The following is a 27258-nucleotide window of genomic DNA, read 5'->3' on the forward strand; positions in this document are numbered from 1 at the left end:
TTTAGCGTCGCTGGTGGCCGACAGCTTCACGCGCATCACCTCACGGCGTCCACGGCTCTCTCAGTGTGTTTGGTCCGGGGTCTGCTGGGGCCCTTGCGTAACCGGGAGGCTATCGAAGCACCGCACCCGCCGAGTAGGGCTAGAGATGGGCGTGCGACGGTAAGATTGGCTTGCCTCGTCGTTAGCCCTGTTCAGAACTGCTCCGTAGCTAACCTTTTTATTTACATTTAGGTGGACCCATCTGCTGCTGTCTTGTTTCTTGTCTTGTTTCTTGTCCTGCTTCCTGTTTTCGTTTTGTTTGTACGAAGTGAAAAGCTTGTGTGACCTAATGAAAATTCTGTGAACCGACTGAGACCTAAAGTGTACAAACTATCCAACTGAATGTAGCAAAAATGGTGCAATGTCTAATGTGAACAAAAAGTATGAAACAAGGAACTGAAAGATGAAAAGTACAACATAGAAATAAACTAAACTGTGAAAAAGGAACATGCTGCCTCTGTCCTTATGGGTCGAACCTGTGTGCCTTAAAGCACATTTTTCCAGTTTTACTGGATGGCGTTGTCTGGCAATTTAATTTAATATACCACTACCACTCGTCATGTCACACTGCAACATTCTGTCTCCGATACAGATCTGTTCCTCGATACAAACCTGTCTCTGAGTCTACAGACAGTTCCTTTGACTTCTTATTCAGGGCGTAGTTTCTGCTCTGAGATGCATCTGTCAGCTGTGGGATCTTATAGAGAGGTGTGTGTCTCTCCAAATCAATTTCAGGGATGCAACATGCACTGTGCATCTCTGGCTTGGTCTGGGGTTCAGGTCGCTTCAGTGCAGATGTTGCTGATCAGGTGAGACGGAGCAGACACGTGAGGAGCATTTCCATAGGAGCGGTGAGTGTTTCCACAGCCAAAAGTGAACCGCTCCTGGCCCAATGGGGTCCAAGCGGTTTGCCGGCTGGACCGGTTTGGGGGGAAAGTGAAAGGGGACATGTCCCCTCTCTAATTGGTCAGGCATTTGAGAGTCAGCAGTTGGGTTTCATATTAAAAGTTATCTTTGCCTTCACAATATACCTGCACATTGTGACTTGCTTGTACAAGACATCGCTCATGAAACGAGACTGAGGCTGTAGCTGTGCTTCATAGTTGTGCTTTGCTTCTGTTGATTATATGAACATTTCATACAATGCCTTGTATTTTTGGTCTATGCTAGAATAGCCACTTTGAAGTGTAGCAGGTTCTCTTTTGCCAATGAGGCAAATCAAAATGTGATTGTACAACTGATAAAGTATTTATTATAGGATAAAGCTAAATCATAATCGGGTATGTTGTGTGTATGTGTACACTTTGTTCTCGTAGGTTCCTTTTACTATGTACTTTGTAATATGTAACATGTACTATTGTAATATGAACATTTTTAATGTAGTGATTCCAGGGTGGGCGCTCATAAGCTTTTGCTTCAGCAGAACGAGCAGAACGTTTACTGCTCAAACAAATAAGTAAACTAAACTAAATAGCCTACATGCCTAATTTTGATGCAAAAACATTCAATAAAAAAATAGATAATAAGCCTACTCATTTTGGGCCTTACTGTGTTTTCTTTTCCTTTTTTCTCAATAACTGTTTCCCGGTGCTTAAAAAATAAAGGCTCTTTATTTGTCATGAAACATCAACTGTCCAACCGTCTTCCGATGAGGAAGCAGAGGCTGGAGACTCGGAGGTGGGCTCTTCCATCACCCAAGCTGAAGTCAAGGCTCCGGGGGTGGATGAGATTCGCCCTGAGTACCTTAAGTCTCTGGATGTTGTAGGACTGTCTTGGCTGACACGTCTCTGCAACATCGTGTGGCGGTCGGGGACAGTGCCCCTGGATTGGCAGACCGGGCTGGTGGTCCCTCTCTTTAAAAAGAGGGATCGGAGGGTGTGTTCCAATTACAGAGGGATCACCGTCCTTAGCCTCCCCGGTAAGGTCTATTCCGGGGTGCTGGAGAGGAGGATCTGGCCGATAGTTGAACCTTGGATCCAGGAGGAACAATGCGGTTTTCGTCCTGGTCGTGGCACACTGGACCAGCTCTATACCCTCCGTCGGGTGCTCGAGGTTTCGTGGGAGTTCGCCCAACCAGTCCACATGTGTTTTGTGGATCTGGAGAAAGCGTTCGACCGTGTCCCTCGTGGTGCCCTGTGGGGGGTGCTCCAGGAGTATGGGGTCCGGGGCCCTCTGTTAAGGGTTGTCCGTTCCCTGTATGACCGCAGCAGGAGCTTGGTTCAGATCTCCAGCAGTAAGTCAGACCTGTTCCCGGTGCGTGTTGGTCTCCGCCAGGGCTGCCCTTTGTCACCGGTTCTGTTCATTACCTTTATAATGAACAATTATCATTTTTAGGCGCAGCCAGGGGCCGGAGGGTGTCCGGTTTGGGAGCCTCAGGATCTGCTGTTTGCAGACGATGTTGTTATGTTGATCAGGACCGTCAGCTGCTCTGGGGCGGTTTGCAGCCAAGTATGAAGCGGCCGGGATGAGGATCAGCACCTCCAAATCTGAGGTCATGGTTCTCCACTGGAAAAAGGAGGCTTCCCCTATACAGGTCGGTGGGGAGTCCTTACCTCAAGTGGAGGAGTTCAAGTATCTCGGGGTCTTGTTCACGAGTGAGAGACAGATGGAGCGTGAGATCGACAGACGGGTCGGTGCGGCGTCAGCAGGTCGCTGTATCGGACTGTTGTGGTGAAGAGGGAGCTGAGTCGGGGAAATAAAATATAGACTTATCAGTGCTGATATAAGGTTGGAAGAAACAAATGAAGACAGACTATTACTTACTTAATCAAACATTTGAATCGAGTCTGTCCACTATAGCCTACATTTGTGTGTGTTTTAAAGGAACGATGTAGCAATGTAACCCTCGGCAAATTTCCCTTCAGGGCGCAATAAAGTTCATTCTGTTAGTTACATGTTGCCAAAGTGCACACAAGGACTTCATCTCGAGTTAGAATTTCACAAGTTTCTTAATACAGCGTCTTACAGTCAACTTCCCCATCCAGTGTTTCTGTCCACCTCAGCTGCGAGCGCTTCCTTCCTTCCCCCACACACTGCAGAACCAGCCGCCTACATGTACATTACATTAGCACTTTTCTCACTCGTTAAATTTATGGAGAAACATTGAATCAGTGCAGTATTCAGAAAAAGTTATTGTGCGTGTTAGTTGCGTTTCATTTATCCCGGGTTCGATTCCCACCTGGGCGGGGCCTCGCCTTCAGGGCCGGTTCTCCTTGTCGGTACTTATTTTCCCGATAATGACCAGCGTTCTAAACATTACCCCTTACTTAATAAATGATGAGTTATCCCGTTTATTATAAGGCCATTTGACCAACTGAACACACACAACATAACATACACTTTAATGAAGGTCGAAAGGTTTATTTAATGATGTATGTGGCAAATAGTTCCCAAAAGTTTGTGTGTTACTTGGCAACGTTTGGCTAGGTTAGTAGCAGCAAGACTCGTAGCTAGCCTAGCTACTTAGTTGAAGGTGCAGTTGGAGGAATGGTGGTGAATCTCTCGGTAAGTTGAACTCCCGCTAACTTCACGAGCGATTCCCCCAACTTCTCTTACAGTGACGGGGACAGAGATAGTATCCTCGACTACTACGTGCGGAGTGATATGAAAGACCTGTATTACAAGCACGAACTCCGTTGCCATTGGCAGCGGTCATTATTTTTCTCAGAGGTCCTCTATCATAAATAGGCAAGGCAAGGCAAGTTTATTTGTAGAGCACAATTCATACACAAGGCAATTCAAAGTGCTTCACAGTTGAAAACAAATAGAATCAATAAAAACATCAACATAAAATTTATCAATTACAGTAAAAGGCGAGAGTGCAGATAAAATACTTTCAGTCATATGCATTGGTAAAAAGAACTGTTTTCAGCCTGGATTTGAACATTGTCAGAGTTGAGGCCTGTCTCACATCCTCGTGAAGACTGTTCCAGATTTTAGCTGCATGAAACTGAAATGCAGCCTCACCGTGTTTATTATTGACTCTGGGAACCACCAGGAGGCCCCTCCCTGAAGTTCTCAGGGCCCGAGATGGTTCATACGGCTCTAACATGTCAGAGATGTACTTTGGAGCTAAACCATGAAAAGACTTGTACACGAGCAGAGCTGTTTTAAAGTCTATTCTCTGAGTGACAGGAAGCCAGTGCAGAGACCGGAGCACTGGACTAATATGGTCGTATTTCCTGGTTCTTGTCAGGACTCGAGCAGCAGCGTTCTGGATGTACTGTAGCTGTCTGATAGCTCGTTTAGAGAGGCCAGTGAGTAGGCCGTTACAGTAGTCTAACCTGCTGGAGACAAATGCATGGATAAGTCTCCCGGTAAATACCGGTAGAACGTTGGAAAATACTGGATGGGATGGACACAGGGGGAACATTTGACTACAGGGGACAGTAAAGTGATGAACCATTGAAACAAATCAATATAAACATTGAAAGAAAGAAGCTTCCACTTGAAAAATGTAAAACTATAAACAATGCCAGCCAAACAAGCAAATAGACAGTAAAGTGTAAAATGGAGAATATCTTCCAAAGTCAAAGTCCTTTCACTAAATCCGATGTGTGTGTGTTTGAATGTCTATGTCTTGCTTCACAGTGCACTGGTGTCAGAGCTGTGTCAGAACGGCCGGCAGTGGCGTAACACCCCCGGGCACGCCTCTCCCCCCTCGTACTACTAAAGACATGTTGACATAAAAGGAGAGGGCAGTCTGGACATGGACAGCTCGGTGGACGCGGACGACATGTCGACCCACAACAACCCCCTGTTCGGGATGTCCCTCAGCGACTCCGACGTCTACAGCTTCCAGCATGACGGTCAGTGCGGCAAAGAAACTTAACATTGATAGAGTAAAATGTTTGTTGACTTTCCCGCATCACGGCTTTTCATTTTGAGTGAAGGATGTTCAAAATGACACATGAGCTCGGATTTTAGGACTCTTGGACGTGCTTTGAGCGAGAGAAATCGTTCTTTATTTTAACCAGTTTACACTAATCCAAAACCATCTTCCAAATGTTGTGATTTTTCTATTTCATCAAATGTTATCTTACTTTGAGTGGAATTTTCTTACCTCGGTTGATATTTTTACTTGAACCTTAAAGGAACAGGCCCCCGTTTGTCCATACAGCTTAGACGAGTTGATGCGTACCTCTCTGGTCTTTGTGCCCGTGGAAGAGCATGGTAGCTTCCAACTTCACCCCTGTTTGGAGCCATAGGAATATACTGGGAGAGGCCAAATGCTAACAACATCCTTGGTCGTTTTTGGGTGACTGAGGACACGCACAAACGACCAGACAGTCACGCATCAACTCGTCTAAGCTCAGGTAAGAACATATCCCAGTATGGAAAAACGGTGGCCTGTTCCTTTAAACCATTGAGTAGTCAAAGTAGTGCAATGGCCTTAAAAGTCTACACTTATCAAACTATTTTACTGAAGCAAGATAAAAACGTAAAGCCTAAATAATGAAATAAATATTAAAACACATACGGGCTCATTTATCAAGACAGGTGCAAAATAGTGAGTGGAAACTGGAAAATAGAAGATAGCTTTTTGCATCCAGCGGCTGTGTGTATTGTAGAATTAAGGTTCCAAATCCAATAAATACATGAGAAAATGCTGAGTGAGTAAAAAAAGCACAAACAACTTTGCCGCTGTTACAATTGTTCACATGCTACTCGCAAGGCCAGATTTATGCAGCGGCTTACAGGGGCCAAGTCCAGGGGCCAAGCAGCCTGAAGGGCCTATGGACAAAAAGAGACAAGGAGAGAGTTCCCTCTTTCTCTTTGCAGACTTAGTCACATGTAAGGCTTAATCAGATGACTTTGTACCCAAGACTAAACCAGGTCTAAACCAGGACTAAACCAAGACTATCAATCAATCAATCAATCAAATTTTATTTGTATAGCGCCCAACAACAACCAGAAGGTGCCCAGAGCGCTTTCCAGGATAAAAACAAGAATCACAGTAGACAACATTAAATACAAAAACACATAAAAACAGCAGTCGAGTCGATGGCTATGTATCGAAAGCTTTTCTGAAAATACGTGTCTTCAACTGTGATTTAATAACACTCAAGTCAGTGATGTTTCGAAGCTGTACCGGAAGTGCGTTCCACAGCTTTGGGCCTTGCGCGGCAAATGACCGGCCTCCAAACTTTTTGTATTTGAACTTGGGAGTGACGAGGGAGGTGTGTTCAGAGGAGCGCAGAGTTCTGGCTGGTTCGTAGACCGTTACTAATTCGGCAAGGTAGGCCGGGGCCAGACCATTGACGGCCTTGAACATAAACATCAGGACCGTAAACCATTTTCTTTGAGTTAACACTGGGAAAAAATATGTTCCTATTGGTCTGTTAAAATGCATAAGAAAATTGCACCATTAAAATAAAAGAGATCTGTGTAGGAGGATCCCCAGACCTCCTTTTCCAATGTGTCCCCCCACCAGTCTGGCAGTAGCAAAGGTTCTTCTGTGAGGGCCACGGAGCTCAAATTGGGGTCATTTTGTTTATATTTTTAAACTAGTACTATGTTTAAGAAGTTACTTGTGCATGTTCAAATTTAAAAAGTCATTCATTTATCCTTTCATTGTAGATAGAGAGAAATCAGACAGACATACAGTATATGGAGGGGCCTGAAGAAACTTTAGCCCCGGGGCCCATGTTGCTAAAATCCGGCCCTAAATGACCCCCATAGCATGTGGAGCTTAAACTATCCAAAGTTCATGAAAATGACCCAGCAGTCACCAGAAGGTGGCGGCATTGCTCTATACTGCTGGAGTATCAGAGCTGAAGTGTCTAAATATAGGTTTAAAGAGCCTGTGTAGACCGACAGTCATTTCGAGTGGTTTTAGAAGTGATTTTGTTCGTGTACTTTATGACTTAAACAGTGTTGACTAAGTTTAAATTTAGTTTGGTGTGACAGGTCTATCTGCTCTGGAAAAATGACCTTGAATTAAGGATTACGTTGAAACCAGTGCAGTGAGGACAAAGGTTGTAGTTGAAGTTTTGGTTGTTCTGCCTCTCATTTCAAGAAGCTTCGTCGGCGGCACAAATTATTTGACGTTTTGGCAGCAGGCAGAGTATGAACCTCCAGTGCGAGGGGATGAATTTCCAATTTTGAAGGGAGAAATACCTCAATGAGCCAAAAGACTAGCTGAAGATGGGAGAGTATAGTCACTGAATGTGGAACCTGACATGGTCCTTAGAGTCTGCTGGTTTCCTGGCGGTCTTCTTCTCCAGCCTGCTGTTTGTGTGTAAGGAGTTCCTGCATACTTCTGTGTACTTTTGATCCAGAGTACAGATGACGGCTGAAGAACCTTTATCTACAATGAAAACCCTACACAAACATGAAAAGCTTACACAAACAAATCCCTGTTATGTGTAAAAAAAAATATAATAATAATACAAAAAACTGTGCCCAATTTCAATTTGCATCAAAATGTGGCACAAATGTAAACAGTGAATAATTTGATGAGGTAAAAACCGTGGAGAAAAATGAATTATTTAAAAGCTAAATGATAAAAAACTAGTGTTTGTATGCTGTTTAAGCTACTCTTCCTGAGGATTCCTTCTTTTCACACATTTCTTTAGAATTTCTGATCAATCCAGCAACAATTTCTGATTTAATAATACAATCAAGCTTTCTTTTATTAGAGTTACAATAGGAATATTTCAGAAAACTGTACAACCATTAATAAAATCTTTCTGAATGTTAATTTACAATTATATGTATACTATAGAGTCTTAAAGCCACAAACCGTATTTTATTACAAATATGGCTCAGACTAGAGTAGAGATGTGTCTTTCTCCTGAAACACAACCTTTGGTCAAATATATATGGTGTTTGTGCTGCAACATTACTTAGAAAGCTACTTAATGAATGTGTTCCTCACCCAGAACCAGGAGTTTTTCTACTCTACTTCTAAAAGCACATTCAGTGCAGCCTTGTTTCGCACTGATTGTAAAAAAAAAAAAAAAAAAAAAAAAAATGACTGAACAGTAGAGAACAGGGTTGTGGCTGCTCTAACAGCAGGGGGCAGTGTGTCCCACAGATTATTAAGGCACATCCACAGCCTTTTTTTTCTCGGGCCTGTTTTGGTGAATTTCTAATAGACCTTCCCTTTGGAAGAGCACATATTTGGGCTGTAGTGGTGATGTAGCGTTGCCTGGTCTGCCATCCACCCTTACTTTTTGTATCTGTTCAAAAGTAGGACCATCTCGTCTGGAACTTTGCTTACATATCAAATCTTTAAAAGTTTCATATCAATCACCGACATTGTCACGACAGGAGCCAAACAGAATGTACCTGTGTAGACGTTGACGCTTCATCTTCTCTAACATTTTCCTCTTGTTGCCGTCTATCGAAAGTTTCTTTGTCCCGTTCCAAACGCACATTGATTAAAACAGACTTACGTTTCCTTACGTTTTTGTGACAAAAACAACAGAGATCATTCAAATTCGTCTCCACTCTTCTGACTAATGTAAAACCACTAACTTCCTCCGTATTTTGTAACTTCCTTACAAAACACGCCACATGCCCCTGGTTCCAGACACAAGTCTTTGTAAAGAAGAGCAAAATCGTGTATTCTAGCTGGACAGGCTAGATGTGTAGAAAAGCTAAAATGGGTGCAATATGGTCTCTTTTATTGGCACAGGTACGAAGATGCACGGCAGTTTTGGATAGGTTGAAGTCTGTGCGTAGTTTTCTTTCAGGCAGGTTTTGCAATGTCAGCTATCAAACTTAAAACTTAGTTGTTGCGAGAAATCTGATGTGTCTTTATGGGCCTTTTCAGTAAAGTTCAGGTTATGTTTGAGCGAGTTCATTTTCGTCTTGTCCATGTCTTGACTTCAGCCCCCCCCCTGACCACACTCCGGGCTGACGTCTGACTGACAGCTGTCGCTCATGTCCGCGCTCAGAGCCGGGGGTATGATTCCGAACGTCTCCTGTCTCACCAGATAACTGTGATGGTGTCTTGTGTGGGTGTTTGCAGGTCTGAAGCGCGCCCCACAGAGGAGGCCGTGGTGTTTGACGGTGATCGTGGTGTACCTCATCCTCCAGACGCCGCTGAACATCTTCCTCCTGTACAAAGGTGACTGCGTTTGGTTTGGTTTGGGAAAGAAGTGTTGCCAAATGTTGGGTTTCTTCCACAATCAATGGAAATTTGTCTTGATTCTTTGGGGGTTTTATCAAATTAGAGAAATTTGATCAAACCACCAACTCTTCCCCTTCTGCCTGAAAAAAAGGTTTCTTACATTCAGTATTTGAATTACGGAAAACACACAAAGAAAAGTCCATCGTTTCTCCCCCCGGCCTATTACATACAATGTTGTCAAATGCAAGAATAACCCTAGAAGTCCTCTTCCCCCACTTGAGCTCTGGGGCGTCGTCAGGGCTGTCCACTCTCCTCTGGTCTCTTCTCACATCACAGCTCCACGTGCCCTCACAGAGGAACACAAAGATCGAGAACATATGAACTTTTGCCAAAGGCCTCGAGATAAACTGTGCACAATGACAAAGTAAGACATTCTATGGGGGAGGAACGAATCAAGTCACATATGGCCACAACCTCTCCATGAACTCTTGTAAAGTATTTGCTAGAATTATGTTGGTGCAAGTTATGTTTAGATATCAAAGATTACGCATAACTCAGGGATTCTGAAGTACTTTTCAGCCCCATGTTGATACAAAATGGGCCGGAGCCGTTTTGGACCGCCCAAAGGGGGTCCAAAGAGAGGTCCAAGGGAGGGTTCAAAGCGCCCCAACCCAAGACCACTTCGGCCCATGGGTCTGCCGCAGTTTGCTTTTGGACTGGTTTGGGAGGTGAAGGGAAGGAGACGCGGTGTGCCATTCTCATGTGTTCCATGGCCGCCCACACATCCTGATTGTTCACTTGAGTTAAGTAGAAGCTTGAACAGGGCGGACCGCCAATGCTAACACTGTGCTAATTCAGCCTCTGATTTCCTGGATCGCTGGAGGAAAATGTGTTATATTTTGACACAAAACAGCGCACATGGTCTGTTTTTCTTTCGCAATTGTCACATTTACAATGCAATGATTATTGTTGAGCAACTCAACAGTTGTTTCCTGACACTTGCTTTGACAAGAAACACTGCATCACTTGTTTGGATACCTTTAAAAAGCATCTAACACTATTTAAACCCATTGCATCATGGGTTGTTAGTACAGATGTAGTACAGAGGGGCAGAGAAGTGAAGTATAATACAAAGAACTTTGTGAAAAGCAGGAAGTACTTCTTGCTCTGCGTTAACCAGCATGAACGTATCCTCACAGCACCTCCTGTGAGTCACTTCCATAAAATTTAGTTTAGTTAATTTATTTATTTGAAAGGGACATGTACAGGAGCATTAATCAACATGTGAAAAAATGCTTTGTAACAGACTTTAGCTCTTGGAGCTAATTTCCATCTGCAGTCCCGGGACATAGAATTACAAAATACTGCAGCATAAAACAACACAGTTCATAATATTTACAGACAGCATTTACATTTTATTAAAAAAAGGACAATTCATCAGGGAAGACGTGTTCCTCTATAGTCTATACCCACCCCCTGCCCTTCTCAGATGTAAAGTTTAGTTGTTGTTGTTGTTGTTGTTTTTTTTCAATGACTAATTTCCCAGAAAATGTTGTTTCACATCCAGGCAAAATCATTTTAAGTCTTTGCATATTTTTAGTGGGTTTAGTGGGTTCTTCCTTTCTGAGATCATTGTTTTAAAAGAAAATGCCACTTGTCCTTATGCTGTCAAGCAAACCAAAACATGCAGGAGTGCTGCTTGGATATTCTGGTTCTTTCAAAAAAATCTAACTTTGGTGCTCTACAGCGCAGGGATCAGTATTTGATTTTAAAAAGATACAAAACTGAGGCACTGAAGTGTTGGTAAAAGGCCTTTTTTGCAGCATGGCCAAATTTGCCTACACGTTTCTGCCGTATTAGGCCTTCATCTAATGTCCTAATGCTGCTTTTTGTTTTGGTATGGCGCATTGGCCATTGACCGTTGACCTAGTTGTTCTGACCATCTGATCAGAGGTTCATTTGACCTTTAAATTGGTGGAGGTGCCACATTATTAATAATCTAATAATAAAGGGAAATTCATCCTTAATGCCCTTGAAACAGGCTGTTCTCTCCCACTCAATACCACATCTCTTTAATAACAGATCACTTGTATTGGTATTGCTCAGAGGAGCTGTTGCTGCTGAATGGCAGCCCTGCTTCCGTCTGTGTGTCCCAGGGCAGCTTTGGCTACCAACATACTTTACATGACCAAAGAGTGAACAAGGAATGAATGGATAATGCCACCACGTAAAGCAAGTGTGCTGTTAATGATTAAAGGTACAGTCTTTACCAACATGTTTGGTTTTGTCCAGTTTTCTCGCTACAGTCATCAGTGTCTCACAAGTTCACACCGACGTCCGCTGCACAGTCAGGAGGTCCTGGAGGCATACCGGCCCAAGTCCAGAACAACAGCCAGGAGACACAAAGAATCCGGGGACAACTGTGGACCCTACAACACCAGGTTAGGACGCTACATTCACATACAGTGGGAACCAGATGTTTACGTACACTTTATAAAAATAAACATTTGCATTTTTTACTCACTGTCTGACATGAAACCAGAATTAAATTTTACTTTTTTAGGTCAATGAGATAAAAAAAAATCTTATTATTTGCTAAATGCCAGCAGAATGAGAGATATAATTTTCTACACGGTTTTCTAAAATGGTACACAACATGACAAGAGTTTTGCCATATTGTCATTGACTTAAAGTAAAGCGATTACGACAGGTGTAACTGTGGTTGTGCAGGTGGACAATCTGTGTGGAGCAGAGGGTCAGATCCAGAAGCTTCAGACAAATGTGGGTCTGTTAAACTCCAGTACACTGAGGCTGGACTCTCGCATCAGTGCTCTCAGCCTTACTCCAGGTAACGGTATTGCTGACTACTACTAATACTTCTAACACTTCCACTACTACTGCCTCCACCCCTACTGCTCATACAACTCCAACTACTGGACTCATACATTAGCACTAATAGCCTCACAAGGTACTGCTACAAGAACTACTGCATGGGCTGCTGCTGCTACTAGTACTACTACTAGTATTGCTGCTATTGTGATGTTAGTTAGTTTTAATGCTTTCATCCCTCATAAAGGGCGTACCTCAAGGCTATGTGCTTAGTCCTCCACTATTCTCTTTGTGAGCAACTTAATAGACCTTATTCCACGTGTTTATCTCCACCAAATTAATCTTGACTTTGGTAGGTATAGAGATAGCGTACATTTATATATTTTTTAGCTTGTTGGCTTTACTGGACAGGACGACACAAAGTGAAAGGGGGTGAAGGGTGTGAAAAGACACCCTACAAATCGTCCAACACATGACACTGAGGATAGAATAGTATTCCGCCACATGTGCATCAGCAGTACACCTATCACCGATTCTTTGTGTGTTCCCTGGTATTGGAGCTGATGTTTTCATTTGCACTGCTGTGTCTCATGTCTGTAATATGTGACAACAAATGTTTTATGGTTCAATCTGTGTGAACAGGACCCCCAGGACCTTCTGGGAGTGCAGGACGGCCAGGAGAGCCTGGATTCAAAGGTCAGTCAGTGTCTTCATTTGGCTCCTGACATTATACATATACATTCCATAAAACTGTTTTAATTGTTATAGTTTTAATCTTATTGATGCTGCCTTATGCTAAATGTAAGGTGTGAGGCATGCACATTACCGTAGCTTTAAGTGCCTGGTGCGAAAAAGATGATGCTATGTGTGTGCAGGTGAAAAAGGTGATGTTGGACTTAGCGGAATGAAGGGGGACCGAGGAGACGCTGGTGAGTGAAACAGTCATTTTCCATTCTACTTATGTACATGTGCTTGTGCGCCGCTCTCATTCATCAGCCCGCTTTCATTGAATGAGCCAATGTATTTACACATCTGTAGTCTCTTTATGAGTTAACAGGGAATATATATTGACTGTAGTGTTTATTATTCATAAACTCATTGGGACTGGAGGCGTCTCTCAAATGATGCTCGAATCGATGTCGGGAGGAGCCTAAGGTGAAACAACCAGATGCAGATTTGGGACACTGCCATCTCAACAGAACAAATATCTTATTTTTAGGTGGCAAAATGCTTTTTATTTGAAGACAATTGCCTCAGTATTCAGAGAAAGAAACTGAACAAGAGATGTGACAGTGCAAACTTCAATCCAACACGCTTGCCACCTCCCGCGTCACTGAAAGCAGTGTGCGAAATACCCGTCAGTATATGGGGGGGGGGGTCCCCATCTTCGAATTGATACCGCCAGTGTCCGGTCGATGAAGTTAGTTGGATATTCTACAGATATTCAGAGAGCTGCACCGTCTGTGAAGCTGACAGACATACACGGGGAAGCGGCTAACGCTCGTAGACTAATGACCGGTCAGATTTAGGGACTGTCAACAAATTACTCGACTTAAATTGTGGTTGTGTAGTAGTGTAGCCTACGTGCCATCTATCTATGTCGACAGTGTTTTCATACTGAGTCCTCACAATGCGCCCGATCCCTGCCTGTGATGGGCCCTTCAAGTGCGACTGTTCCAGCTCACATGGACCGCCGGCAAGAGTGCAAAGTGCGTTTGTGTCTGCACCTTTGCTCTCGTCTTCCACGTTTGCCTTCGCCCTCAAGATCAGTCCGCATATTTCCCCGTATTTCGCACATTGGCTGAAAGCAACAGTTTTAGAATATGAGTGTCCGTTCAGGATTCAATGTGAGCCGGGGGTAAGAGCTAAAAAGCATGAAAAATTAGCCAATCATTAAGCTCCCTCTATCAAAATCAATGGGACTCGATGCAAGTTGGTCATTTTATACTCACTACTGCCACCTCAGGTCTTATGCATAACTGCAGCTTCTACATTAAGCTCGTGCATGACGGCACTTCAGACCTGAAGTAACACGTTTTTGAGTGACAGTGCAGGATTTTAGAGGCAGTTGTGGTGAACAGGTCTGAGCTCATTCTACACATTAGGACATGGCTGGAACAAGTAGGGGGAGGAAAATACTTAGTTTTATCATTTTTAAACTCCGTATAATCCCTTTAATGCTGTGAATGTTACATTTTTGTGAATTATAATCGTCATATAAAAGACTGCAAATGTTTTATCGTGTTCTAGATTGAATCAGGAAGTAAAAGCATGATTAAAAAGCGTAAAATAAGCATTAAACCTGTATACAGACGCTTTATTGAGGAGCTGCTCAGTAAACATGTGAGCTGATGGAGCCCCGGGAGCATAACAGCCAATTACCATTTGAGGGGTGAAGGTATAATGGATTCTGTTTTGTTGTTGCAGGCCCACCTGGACCCCAAGGACCGACCGGTGAGATGCTATTAACTCTGCATGCTAATATGTATATTCCGTATGTAAAATGTAAACAACTTGCCATAACGCTGCATTATGAATGACATAGCTAAAGCTCTTTACCATAACTTTTCTCTTTGGAGCAGAGTGAAATACCTTTTGTCCCAATTGAGTAAATTAGTTTATGCTAACGTAACGCTAGCCACTCCTACTTTAACTTATTGTTCAAGGCTGTATCAACAAGCAAACTGACTGCTTTTCACAGACTCAGTTTAATATCCCAAAACCCAAACAATCTTATTACATGGTTAAGGCTACAACTGTATACACAGAAGCTTTCAAATACGTATAAGCTCACAGCTAATGATCCAGGGCTCTCGGCTGCAACCATATGGGACTATTTATTTTATTATCCTCCACTCCCAGCAGCGGCAGCAGAGAGGGAGTTACAAATAAATGGAGATAAATGGACATATTTCACTCACAGACAGCGAACACGAGGGCTAAATGATGCTGACCCGGCGTATTTAGACTGTAGGCTGTTCTCTGCTGGTGTTTCGGTTGCCGTTTGGGATGAAATGAAACTTGTCAAGTCACACTCTGGCCATAGCAGGTCGATTCTTCAACTACCGCTGGTCACGTGTCCGATACACTGCAAAAAGTCATCTAGAAATAAGAGAAATTTGCCCTTCATTTGTAAAGAAACCTGTCTTTGGGGGCAAATAATCACTCACAAAATTAGATAAAACGAAAACATCTTAATTTACTTGAAAAATATGTTTGATTTCTTTTTTAAGACAGAGTTCTAACACCATTTTTTAAAAAGTTAGTCAAATTTCCCCAAGTCAGTTTTTATATGTGTTATGTCACTCTATAGACATGACTTTCCTTTCCTGCAGCTTCGTAGGATGTGGCTGTATTTGGTGCGGTATGTGGTTGTACTACAGTAATCCCTGTAGTACGTCTGACAGTAACACCGCGGGCGCCGCAGCTTCGAGCATGGGAAGACATTAGCTTAGCACTCGTCGCGTTGGCCCCACCTCGAAACTGTACTCCAAGAACACCGAGCCCATCACACTTCTCCACATTCACTTCTCTAAAACGCCCCGTTATGAAGTTCAGATGGCAATTATGAACTACTTTCTGTTCCCGTTCAAAGAGCTAAGTCAGCTGGATCACACGCCGTGGCATTTGCTTAGCGTGCAAATGGCAAATACTACTCATCACGCGAGATATCATGGAAAATTCTCTCTTGTCTCTTTTCTTATAATATTGCTGTGTTTTAGGTCCTACTGGTCCAGGTGGAGATCAGGGACCAGGAGCCAAGGGAGAGCCTGGCCCACAAGGTACATTTTCAGATTGTTGTGTGATACATGCATTCTAGAGTTGTAGTTTTGAGCTGAGTTACAGTCCAGCAAACGCAGTACAGTATGAAGCTTGCGTACAGTAATCGTTTCCAGTGTCATTTTACATTATTATGGATCAAATTATTTACCGACATAGCAAAGCTGGGCCCAGGGCAGCGATGGGGATTCTGGTCGCTTACTACCACCAACCGGGGCAATGTATAGTTTTGCCAGTTGCCTTTCCAGAAAGGAGGGAGGAAGGAATTAGTCTAGTACGTTAAAATTTCACTCTCACTCTCTCCTCACTTTGCAATCTTACAGACTTTAAAGCGATCCTGAGGGATGAGTATGTAGAAAGAGTGCAGAGAAAATGTGCTACAGCCAAATACAGTACAAACAATGGTGTTATTATTATAAGTGCCTTTAAATATTTCGGAGAAAAGTGTCACACACAATCCATTCCTCCATTTTCTTCCGCTTTATCCGGGGCCGGGTTTGGAGGCAGCAGTCTGAGCAGAGATGCCCAGACTTCCTGATTGTTCTGGGGGACCCTGAGGCAACACCAGGCCAGCTCAGAGACATAGTCCCTCTTTCTGGGGCCTCTAAGCCCAGAACACCTCCCGAGGTTGCAACCAGGGGGCATCTGAAATAAATGCCCAAGCCACCTCTCATATAACGGAGCAGCGGCTCTACTCCGAGCTTCTCCACTTGAAGCCCAAACTCTTCCTGACCTTGAGAACGCCGATGGTCCTGATTTGATGAAGCCAACAGAACAACATTATTTTCAAACAGCAGAGATGAGGTCCTGAGGTTCCCATGCCGGACGCCCTCCGGCCCCTGGCTGCGCCTAGAAATTCTGTCCATAAAGGTAATGAACAGAACCGGTGACAAAGGGCAGGCCTGGGGGAGACCAACACGCACCAGGAACAGGTCTGAGTTACTGCTGGCAATACTCCCGGAGCACCCCCCACAGGGCACATCGAGGGAAACCCCCCACCACAGGGCACCACGAGGGAAACCCCCCCACCACAGGACACCACGAGGGACAGCACCCCTCACAGGGCATTACGAGGGACACGGTCGAACGTTTTCTTCAGATCCACAAAGCACATGTGGACTGGAGTGTTTTCCCTCTATAGTCAGAGCACCCCCTTTGTGCCCTTTTTGAGTGCCACAAAAATAAAAAATAAAATAAAAACGATATGTCCGTAACCACCCTGCCCTGGGTTTTGTCTGCAGGCCCCGCAGGACCCAAAGGTGACCCGGGAGACGCCGGACTGGGAGGTACGTGGACATGTCTCTTCAGAGCGTAGCACTCAGGTTCTGTCACACAATTGCTGATACTTTTTTCTGTTGTGGTGATTTAAGGAGAGCCCGGTGCTGCTGGAGTCCCAGGATTACTTGGACCGAAGGGTGACCCTGGAGACGTGGGACTGCCTGGAGGGCAAGGTAACACATCTGTATCAGTGTTGTCTTTAGCAGCCCTCATAGTTCTTGGGTCTTGTGTTGCATTGACATTTGTAAAACGTGTTGTTACTCAAGTAAATGAACTGAACATGTTTTCATGCTTATGAAGGTCCACCGGGTCCACCTGGAGAGAAGGGTGCCAGAGGAGATAGTGCTTCACGTCCACGTGAGTATTGGTTCTTAATCAGAGGCTGCATAGGTCTGTAGAATTGTTGATTAGGTTTGTGGGAAATTGGAAAGCTAATTAAGACAGAGGATATTTTGGGGTTGTACCTGGCCTTCACACTGGTTGAGAAGATGCAGCAGTGTTTGGAGAGAAGGAAACAAAAACTGACTTGGGTCATCATGGCGATGTTGTACTCATATTCTCACGTGTGTCCAGAGAATGTGCGCCTGGTGCCGGGCCCGTCCCGCGGCCGAGTGGAGGTGTTGTACAGCGGCCAGTGGGGCACAGTCTGCGACGACAGCTTTGACACTGTGGACGCGAAGGTCATCTGCAGGATGCTGGGCTATCAGAGCGTGCTGAACACCTTCACTCCCTCACCAGGTAATCACTTTGGCTCTATGTAATCATGGATTCACTTTCATCAGGGGGTCGTGTCATGTGTAATCCTACTTTTGTAAAAAGCGTGTAGTTTACCATGAATAAGGTTTAACATTATGTGGTTTTCTGCTGGAGCTCTAGACCTAACGTGTCCTCCTGAAGAGACTCTGGATGTCAAACAAATGAGAAGTTTGTTTACTCTCAGTATGGGAGTTGTGGTTGGTCTTTCAAGTCAAGCTATGCTTCCACAGGAGGAGCATTGAGCTCTGGTTTCCCCTATTCCTCCAACAACATGCTGGTCAGGTTGGCCCACAATAGCACCGCGCTCAGTCACAGCGGCTCAGGACTAACACCTGAATGCAATTTTGACAAATAAAGCACTTACTTAGGCTTGTATGAGACAACTTTGCTGTTGCAACCAGCTCTCCTAGGGGGAGGGGAGCAACCAAGAGCCTAGATTTTTTGGCAAGACACACCAGGTGAAAACATACATTTTTCACACAGTGGTCAATAGGGGTGTTGAACAACATCGATCCGCCGATACATCACGATATTACGTCGCACAATTCTCGTATCAATCCAAAAAACGATCGATATTTAAACATCTATTTTGGGGGAAATATTCATTGCAGCGTCTCGCTTTGGTCCTGCACTTTTACTCCTGCCCGCTAGATGGCAGCGTACTGCGTGTCCCACTTGAGTAACATGAGGATCTAGTGAGAGTTAAGACAAACTCAGTAAGAGTTCTACCATGGAAAAGAAAGAGCTCTGAGACGCTCAGGGACTCTTTTAAAGAGGGGGTATTATGCTTTTTTCAATCACATACTGTAGCACCAGTCTATATCACACTACAATGATGACGAAACCTTCTGTTGGTCTGTAAATGCAGTAAATTAGAATAACTGCCTTGTATAAAATTGCTCTCTCAAAATGGCTGTAGTGAATGTCTTGAAATAGGCCTCTGTCTCTTTAAGAACCTCTGACCCTTTCCGACACGCCCCCTCCACACTCTGTCTGTGGCATCAGTGGGGAGGGGGTTCTGCTGAGGAGCAGTGGTTGGTTACTCGGCTGGTGACGAAAGCTCGGAGGCGTCTCCAGGAGGTGGGAGCGTTCCTAGGAGGACTCACGCAAACCTATCCCTAAAATGGCCGCCATCAGAGTTTTTACAGATTACTCAAAAATACGTGAATGTGCCAAGGCAACACTTCAGGCATGTTTTTAATGAGGGAATGACATAATAACATGATGTAAAGCTTGAAAAAAAGTTGATTTTGCATAATACCCCCCTTTAAAACTTTACATTTGGCCCCACTTGGGCTTTTACAGCAAAGACAGAGACCTGGATTATTACGAGAGCCTCCAGCTGTGTGCAGATGTTGTGCAGTGCTACGACACAAGTTTAACATGAGCTGCTGTGCTTTAGTTTCCCCTCTGCTTCGTTTGTTTAGCACTGCTAACACTAGAAGATTTGGAAGAGATGAGGCTATAGTCACGGTGATGCCCGTGTTGTCATTATGTCCCTGATCCAATGAGTGACTCCTGTTATGGAGTAGATCAGGTTTGAAATACCCCGTCTGGTTTCATCCATAACTGTTATTACTAATCGCTAAGGACTCCCAACTATAGAAATACTAGAAAACGTGCATCCCTTGTTTTTCCCCCCTTAACATCTTAGACCTAACTCAGCCATTATGATCCCTATTTTATGACGTTTTGTTGGCTCAAGTGTTGAATTGTGTCAGGCAAAAGTACTTTTATGTTGAGTTTCTCTCTAAAGTTTGATCCATTGGCTTTGCAGGCACCGGTAGGATCTGGCTGGACGAGTTGAAGTGCAGAGGGACAGAGACAGACATCTTCAATTGTCCCCACCCCGGAATGGGCATCAACAACTGCAACCACAACGAGGACGTGGGTCTGCAGTGTGTCTGAGAACCTTCTTTTCCTGCGACGTCATCACGTTTCAGGAAATATATACAGCTTTCCATGGACTTAAAGTCGGCAGAAGCTAATCAGTATCTAGCTCAAAAAGAATGAAATCACATAATCAAACCAAGTGTCCTTTTTTTTGGTCAGGCAGTACTTTTACACACTGAAGGTTTCAAACAAGAAGACTTTTTGCATTGCCTTATGTTAGCCCTGCCCGCTAATCACGGTTGCTAATCATTTGTTCGTATCATAGGCCAGAAACTTCGTAATATACTGTAGATATTTTTATGATTTTAGATGTTGCTGTGTTCTGTGCAGTGCCCCGTGGTTGTAGTTGTTGTCTGTTCTGTGCTCTGTGACAGTAAAAAAAAAAAAAAAAAAAAAGTGAGAAAGGCTTTGTGAGCTCAAACCAGGTTCAGTTTTGACATGGTTTAGATTAAAAACATAAACCAATGTGGCGGCGGGCGGCGTTTTTGTCATGTGACTCACAAAAAAAAAAACAATTCAGTGGGAAATTTACCTCCTACCGACCGCATTTTCTCCAGTTCTGCTTTACCCAAATCTAAAAGCTTCCGTAATGCCTCATTTGAAAGCTAAGACCTGCAAAACTGATATAAAGTATTTTTGACTTTTTTTTTGTTGCTTTTTTGTCACATTTTTTGTGACTTTTTTGTTGCTTTTTTGTGTTTTTTTCTATTTCTTTGTCGTTTTTTTGGTATTTCTTTGTTGTTGCTTTTTTATCCTTTTTTGTATGGTTTTGTTTCTTTTTTGGTTGCATTTTCAAGAAGCTTTTAAGATTTGGGTAAAGCCGAACGGGAGAAAATGTTCAGGCAGTGAAAAATAAAAATTGGAGGCTAGAAACTATAAAGACTGAATATTTAAAGGTCCTATATCATGCAAAATCGACTTTTTGGAGCTTTTAGCCATGTTGTTATGCTATTTCCTTATCAAAAACGCCCCCAGAGTGATTTGTGGCTTCATTCACGCAGTTCTCAGTAATCCTCCTGAATCCTGCTCTCTGAGCAGCTGCTCCTCCCTCTCCTGGTGAACGACTGAGTGTTCAGTTGTGTCGTAACAGCGGAACGGAAGTGCTCGACGTCTGTAATGTAATGTCTTAATTCTATGCTTACGGCCTGATTTTAATTTGTAAAACAGCTTTTTCATTATTTCTGTCGTAAGAGAGAAACAAAGAGTAAAAAATGTAAAAAAAAAAAAAAAAAAAAAAGGATGTGCCCGAGGTGCTTCCAGGTCAGCTGAGGCCAAAACAAACACATCCCTGAGCGTCTGAACAGATCAGTCATGTTTGCGCTGCAGCTGTGAAGATGGAGCTCGTTACCTACTCTGGACACACCTGTTTTTTATTCTTAACTAACGATCATGTCACGGACGGAGAAAAAGAAGCACGTTTGGTTACGAGGACGAGGAGTTTATATTCAACCTTTTTCAGGAAGAGGCCACTCAGCTGTTTGTTTCTCCGGGATTCAGCGACTATCACCAAAATATTGTTTTTCTGTGACTGTCACTGATGGATGTTTGGTGAACCTTCACCAGAATCAAAGTGGATTAACTTTTATAACCAACGCGAGTCCCACAATGTAAACAGCGATGGACCAGAGCGGTGAGTCAATCCAAACGCATATTAGCTTGTGTGTTAGCATATTAGCATGTGTGTTAGCCATTTATGAAGCTGTGTCGCAGATGTCAACTCCGTATAACTGCATCGTGAAGCAATTTCACTTATTGCTGTTTATTTATATTACGGTAAAGTATGTGCGGAGAGAGGGGGCGGAGTTAACTGAATCGAAGCGTTGTGTCTTCCGGGTTCGAAAAATACCTCCAGAAAACACTTATATTTATCACAAAAATGAGTGCTCCATAGTGGTAGAGGTACAATATATCATATTAATGCCTATACTTACCTTTGGAATGGCTAAAATAGCATGATATAGCCCCTTTAAAGGTGCATTATGCAACTTTTTGCGTGGAAAAAAAAGTTGATATTTTCGCAAATTTGACCTCGTAGTGACCCCAGCGCTTGTACAGTAGAGTGGTCAGCATGGCGCCTTTATTACACACAAATATCAACTTTTTTTCTTTTCTGCATAAAAAGTTGCATAATGCACCTTTAAGGGGTGACGACTTCATTTGGAGTTCAAAGCTCTATAAAAGTATTAGTACAACTGACAAAGCAGTACAGTATGAACAGTAATAGGACTACTAATCTTTATTAGTATTCGTATTAGGATTAATTTCATGAACTTGCAGGCGAGTTTCTGTGAAAGTGACCCTGAAAAGTGTTGAAATGTGCCTAAGAACCCATACCTGTGAGGAATCCCATCCAACATGAACATTTTGTGTCTTTAATCCTAAACCAGAGTACAGGACTAATATGGCCAGACAAAAACACAACCTGATCGTCTTTCCTCTCGTCATTCCTCGACATCTTTTATTCTTCTTTGATCTTGTTTTTGAGAGCTTTGGTGAAGGCTCCAGTTTTCTTTCGTCACACAAAGCCGCTCGCACGCCGTCCCGACTCGCCCTGCCGCGCCGTAGGATATCGGATACCGTCTCCACAGGCTGCGGGAGCGAGGAGATGACTGACAGGCGTCGTGCCGGGGACAACGCCGCACTAATGACGTTCTCCGCTGGAACCCTTCACACCCTTTGAATAAAAACACGCCTCTGTTTATGTACGAGCCGCTAACGGAAAGATAATCGGAAAAATATTGAAATAAAGTGTTGGGACTTGCTACTAAAGAGTGTCTTTCAGCTTTCTGTTGAGATGGTTTCAGGGCTGCACAATCCAAATCAGGTCACTGTAAATTATGTTTAATGCCACGGCGCAACATTTGACCCAATAAATCATAAAATACCTAAAAATGACCAAACTAACGTGTGTTTCCTGTTGTGTGGCTCATCTCTCAGACCTGACTGTAATGGTGCGTTCCAGGCCGGTCCATTTCTGACCTCAGACTCAAATTAATTTCGTTCATGTTTGAAACACACATGCAGACTGATAAATAGTGTGGAAGTTATGAAGCCAAGGCGTTAATTCAACCTGGGAGACTCATTTCAGCATCACATGCCTCCAGCCAATGAGCGCTTCCGAGAGGGCCACACCTCCACCTCAGCCATCAGCGTAAGAGCCGCACCTCCATAGCAGCCAATCATCGCCCTCGTTCCCGCTTTAAAGCCCCAGCAGTCATGGTTCGTTCGCTTCCCAGCTGTGCTGCGTCCCGCCTCCACCCCATCTCCGCCTCTTCCGTCCACGGCTTCTCCCTGCTGCATCTTCGCGGGTCTTCCATACCACCACCAGTGTCCAGGCTCCGGGGGAAGACTTCCCTAACTACAAGCTGTTCATCCATACTGACTTTCATACATCGATGTCTCCCGCCAGTGTCTGATCACCAAAACTAATATACAATAAATAAATCTACCTAATCCATGTTCAGAGCAACAATCAGAAGTACACAAAGTCAGAGAGGCAAGCTTCGTTCAGAGCACTTTCCCATGTCTCACAAACCAGAAAGGAAGTCACAGAGATTCACAGAGAATTATATACTTGTTTCAGCCTTGCATATGTAGTTAAAACAGATACGCTGCTCTCTCATACAAAATGTACATAGTTTAGGTCTTATGTGTAACTGCACCTTCTACTGCCTTGGTCATACGGCCTTTGCTCTGCCCAATCCTGTTAGACCTTGGAAGCTAAACAGGGAAGGGCCTGGTCAGGACTTGGATGGGAGACCGTGTGGTAACACCAGGAAGCCTAGCGAATGGAGTGAGTGAGTGTGTGAGTGAGTGGTTGGTGATGGTCGGAGGGGCCGATGGCGCAGACTGGTTGCCTCGCTTCTGTCAGTCTACCCCAGGGCAGCTGTGGCTACAATAGTAGCTTACCACCACCGAGCATGGTGTGAACAAATAGTGCAATGTAAAGCGTCTTTGAGTGTCCAGGAAAAGCGCTACATAAAACTGATTTATTATTATCATTATTATTATTACTATAAGGTATTCTTTTCTTTTCCATTGATTGTTTAGACCCGCGTGTTCAGTCGCACTAAAGCACTGCCTGCACAACGACTTGGTCCGTGTCTAGAGCCGCTCTCCTGTCTGTGCACACTTTCCTGGTGTTCGAAGCTACTCTGAGGTGAATCTTGAGGCTGGCTTTTTTTTAAAAGCAGAACTAAATAACTTTTGCCCCTTGTTGGACTTTTTGTTACATTATCTCTTAGCCCCGGGGTCACCAACCTTTTTAAAGCCGAGGGCTACCATAACATTACTTAATGGCCGGAGGGCTACCTGCTCAAAACATATTATACATATTTTAAATTTAAAAAATCCACAAAGAGTACAATATTACTCATTACTATCTTATAACTGTATTCATAACTTTTTGACAATTATTTGTAAATTGTTTATTTGTCAAAGTGACATTTATTTTGTGCAAATGTCACAACTTAATTCAACAAAACACAGAGATTGTTGTTTTTTCAATACATGAGATTGTGTGAACTCCAACTTTGGATCTGAATTAATCATTGAACAATGATTAATTAACCAGGTAACATGGTGTTTTACAGTCTTGTCTGTTTGAATGTTTTTTTTCCATTCAAACGTGGCTGTAAATACTGCTAAATTGGCACTTGCCCACAGTTAGCTTTGCCCGTTAGCCTGTTAGCTTCTTCTGATCGGGATAAACCAAGTAACAAGATAGACAGAATACAGTCTGGACTGGCTGTATCATGTCATAAACCTCAGAAATGCAAGCCAAAAGTGACTTTGGGGTTAACTGAGAGCAGTGAGGGAGATGTTTTCCATTAGTGTGTATTGGGGCTGACGGGTTGGAGGCAGGGAAGCTGCAAGTGTGGTTTTCGGGCCACCAGAAAACACCTGGGAGAGATGAAAGACCCATCAACACTTGTTACTGCTTTAAATTAACCCGCCATTTGCTTAATAATAATTCAGTGGTGAGATAATTAATCGCGCGGTGTGCAGCAAACACCGCGGACAGAGGTAGAGGAACACAGCGACAGGCTTTGCACCTGTTCATTGTGCAGATGAGTGGGGTACGTAGGAACCGCGTGAGCTCTCCATCAGCTCCACAACTTTGTTTGGATTTAAAGCTGTTTTTGCGTTTTCCTCATGTCGAAGTTCTTTCATTAGAAATGGCTGAGTGTTTTGGACCCACGCGGGTCAAAGATTCTTTCACTGATAGATTTTTATCTTTTTCCCTCAGCATGTCATGAATAGTGTAATGATGATTAATTTTTAAAGTAGCTATAGCTCTGTGTGTAAAGCAGAATTCCACATTTGAAGCTGCTCCTTGTTTTTTTAGCACTACTGAATATGCTTGAAAATCCAAGATTGGGGCAATAATATGAACTCACAAAAAAAAAGTCTTTCATTTCATGTTTATGTATAAAAATGGCCAACATTGAAGAATTTTACGGGACAAATCTAAATAATGGAACTTAAAAATAGACCTAAAAACCTTATTCTGGGTGCCCAGCTTTTACTTTTTACATTTTTTTACAAGGTGAAATATAAATAGTACCAATGAAATGCAACTGGTGAAAATCTTGACTGGGGCTTCTCCTGCTGGCAGCTATAGGAATCATTTTCTAAAAAGCCCCAAAAAGTTCCGAAACCAGTATATTGGTAAGAGGTCTGACGCCAAACCGGATGTGCGTCAGCGTCCGCCATGATAAAGGCCAACGCACACCCGAACGCCGCGGCGCGACACGTCCTCTGCCGCGGCGTCCATGTGGGATTTCAACACATACCGGTGCGCACCGCGTCACGGCACTTCAGAGGCTTTTCTCAAACCGTGCACGTCCTGGCTCGGCTACCAAATATCCAGAAATTGAAATTGAAGCCTTGGAATGTGCAAGGAGTGTGCAAGAACAAGATGCATATCTTGTTTTTTTTGATAGCACATTTTCTATCTGCAGCCCCGTATGTTGTAAAGAGATGTAGTAACAAGCAATTTCCTCTAATAATGAAGTTGTATATTATGTTTTAGGGTGAACCACTTCTGTACTGCCGACTTAACTGCCATGTACCTCTGCTCGGCATGTATTTAAACGATCTGATCTCCACCCCGATTTTCGGCTCACTCGAACCACCATCACCCGTCTGGTTAACCACCTGAAGACCACCAATCACCAGGGCTGGAGCCAGGACATGGAGGTTCTGGTCTTTCTCTTTTGGTTGTCCAGTGGCACCGCATACCGTGTCGTCGCCAGGGCCTTTGACATGCCTCAGTCGACGGTCCACGATGTGATCCACAGGGTAGCCAACCAGATCCTTCAGATGTGGAGCCAAATCATTCATTTCCCTTCCCTGGAGGAACTGCCCCAAGTTGCTGCTGGATTTCAGCTGCTGGCTGGATCAGCTGCTTTCAGTAATGTGGTGGGGAGCATCGACGGCTGCCACATGTTATTTTAACAGGAAATTGTTTTATTCCATTCAAATGCAGGCTGTGTGTAATCACCTCGGCTTATTTATTGATTTGTTTGTTGGCTACCCCGGATCTGTGCACGATTTTCGTGTGCTTAAATATAGTCCCCTGTACGTCCACCGCCTCTATCCCCCAAACGGACACATCCTCCTTGGTGATGGTGGTTATCCTTGCCTCCGTCAGCGCATCACACTCCTCACTCCATACAGAGAGCCTGTACGGAGCCCAGTGGAAGCCCGCTTCAACCGGCATCATGCAAGGGCCCGTTCTGTAATAGAAAGAGCTCTTGGCATGATAAAAGCAAGATGGCGATCCATTGCGCTATCCTGCACAATATCTTCATCAGCGATGGTGATCTCTGGGAGCCAGTGGAAGAGGAGCCAGGGCCTGATGATGAGCCAGACCAGCATCACCAGCACCAGCCTGATCAGCAGTGCGGACAGGAGCTGCGTGGACGGATGGCAGCAGCAGTTTCCACCCCAAGGGTCAGGCCACCAGCTCTTCAGGACCATGACTATTCATTTCATGTAAATGTATAAGAAAGAGAAATTGTTGAATATATGTATATACTGTAGTCGTTGCATATATCTAGTTGATTATATCTCTATTGTGTAAATAAGTTGTGTTCATCATTGTATGTCAATATGTATATTAGTTCAAACTACACTTGTTCTCAAAATAAACTTTTATTAACTTCAAACTTCAAACTTCTCTACAACTCTTTCTAACAACTTCAACAGCCTCTCCAGCAGGCTGACCAGGCTTTCTCTCCTCGGCCTCTTGGCTGCCATGCTGCCCTCTTCCTCTACCTCCTCCGCCGCTTCTTGCACCAGGGCAGGGGGGTTTTCCACAGATGTGGAAGGGCCTTCGCCCATGGATGAGGCAATCAAACAGGGAGGCTGCACAGAAGGCCTGCTACCTAACGCCTCATCCATGAGGGAGTTCCACGTCACAGCAGTGGGCTCCCCTCCTTCCGTGCCTGTCCCTGTCCTTGGCTGTCTGAGCTCCTTCAAACAGTGAGTTTTGCGTAACTAAATGCTTCACACTGCACACAAATTACGCACAACGCTTCAGAAAAACAAACCTTGTACTTCTCCCACTTTTTGGCTGCTCTGTCAGGGCTGATAAGGCG

At 43.9% G+C, this 27258-nt stretch overlaps 3 protein-coding genes across 3 annotated transcripts in view; 1 reads left to right on the top strand and 2 right to left on the bottom strand.

Moving 5' to 3' along the window:
• Positions 1-27258, bottom strand: part of LOC306967802 (complement C1q-like protein 2) — a 339758-nt gene that overhangs the window by 267045 nt on the left and 45455 nt on the right. The window lies entirely within an intron of this gene.
• LOC306967805 (complement C1q-like protein 2) overlaps positions 1-27258 on the bottom strand; it is a 120308-nt gene that overhangs the window by 59974 nt on the left and 33076 nt on the right. The gene's annotated exons all lie outside the window — the stretch shown is intronic.
• marco (macrophage receptor with collagenous structure) lies at positions 4743-19824 on the top strand. The gene is made up of 13 exons (XM_079563619.1): positions 4743-4847; positions 9017-9115; positions 11411-11559; positions 11849-11966; positions 12590-12643; positions 12823-12876; positions 14375-14401; positions 15670-15729; positions 16969-17013; positions 17098-17219; positions 17306-17362; positions 17581-17743; positions 19539-19824. The coding sequence occupies exons 1-13, from the start codon at positions 4748-4750 to the stop codon at positions 19667-19669; spliced, it is 1179 nt and encodes a 392-aa protein (XP_079419745.1). The 5' UTR covers positions 4743-4747; the 3' UTR covers positions 19670-19824.

Source organism: Gobius niger (genome assembly GCF_951799975.1).
Source record: "Gobius niger genome assembly, chromosome: 9".
Lineage (NCBI taxonomy): Eukaryota > Metazoa > Chordata > Actinopteri > Gobiiformes > Gobiidae > Gobius > Gobius niger.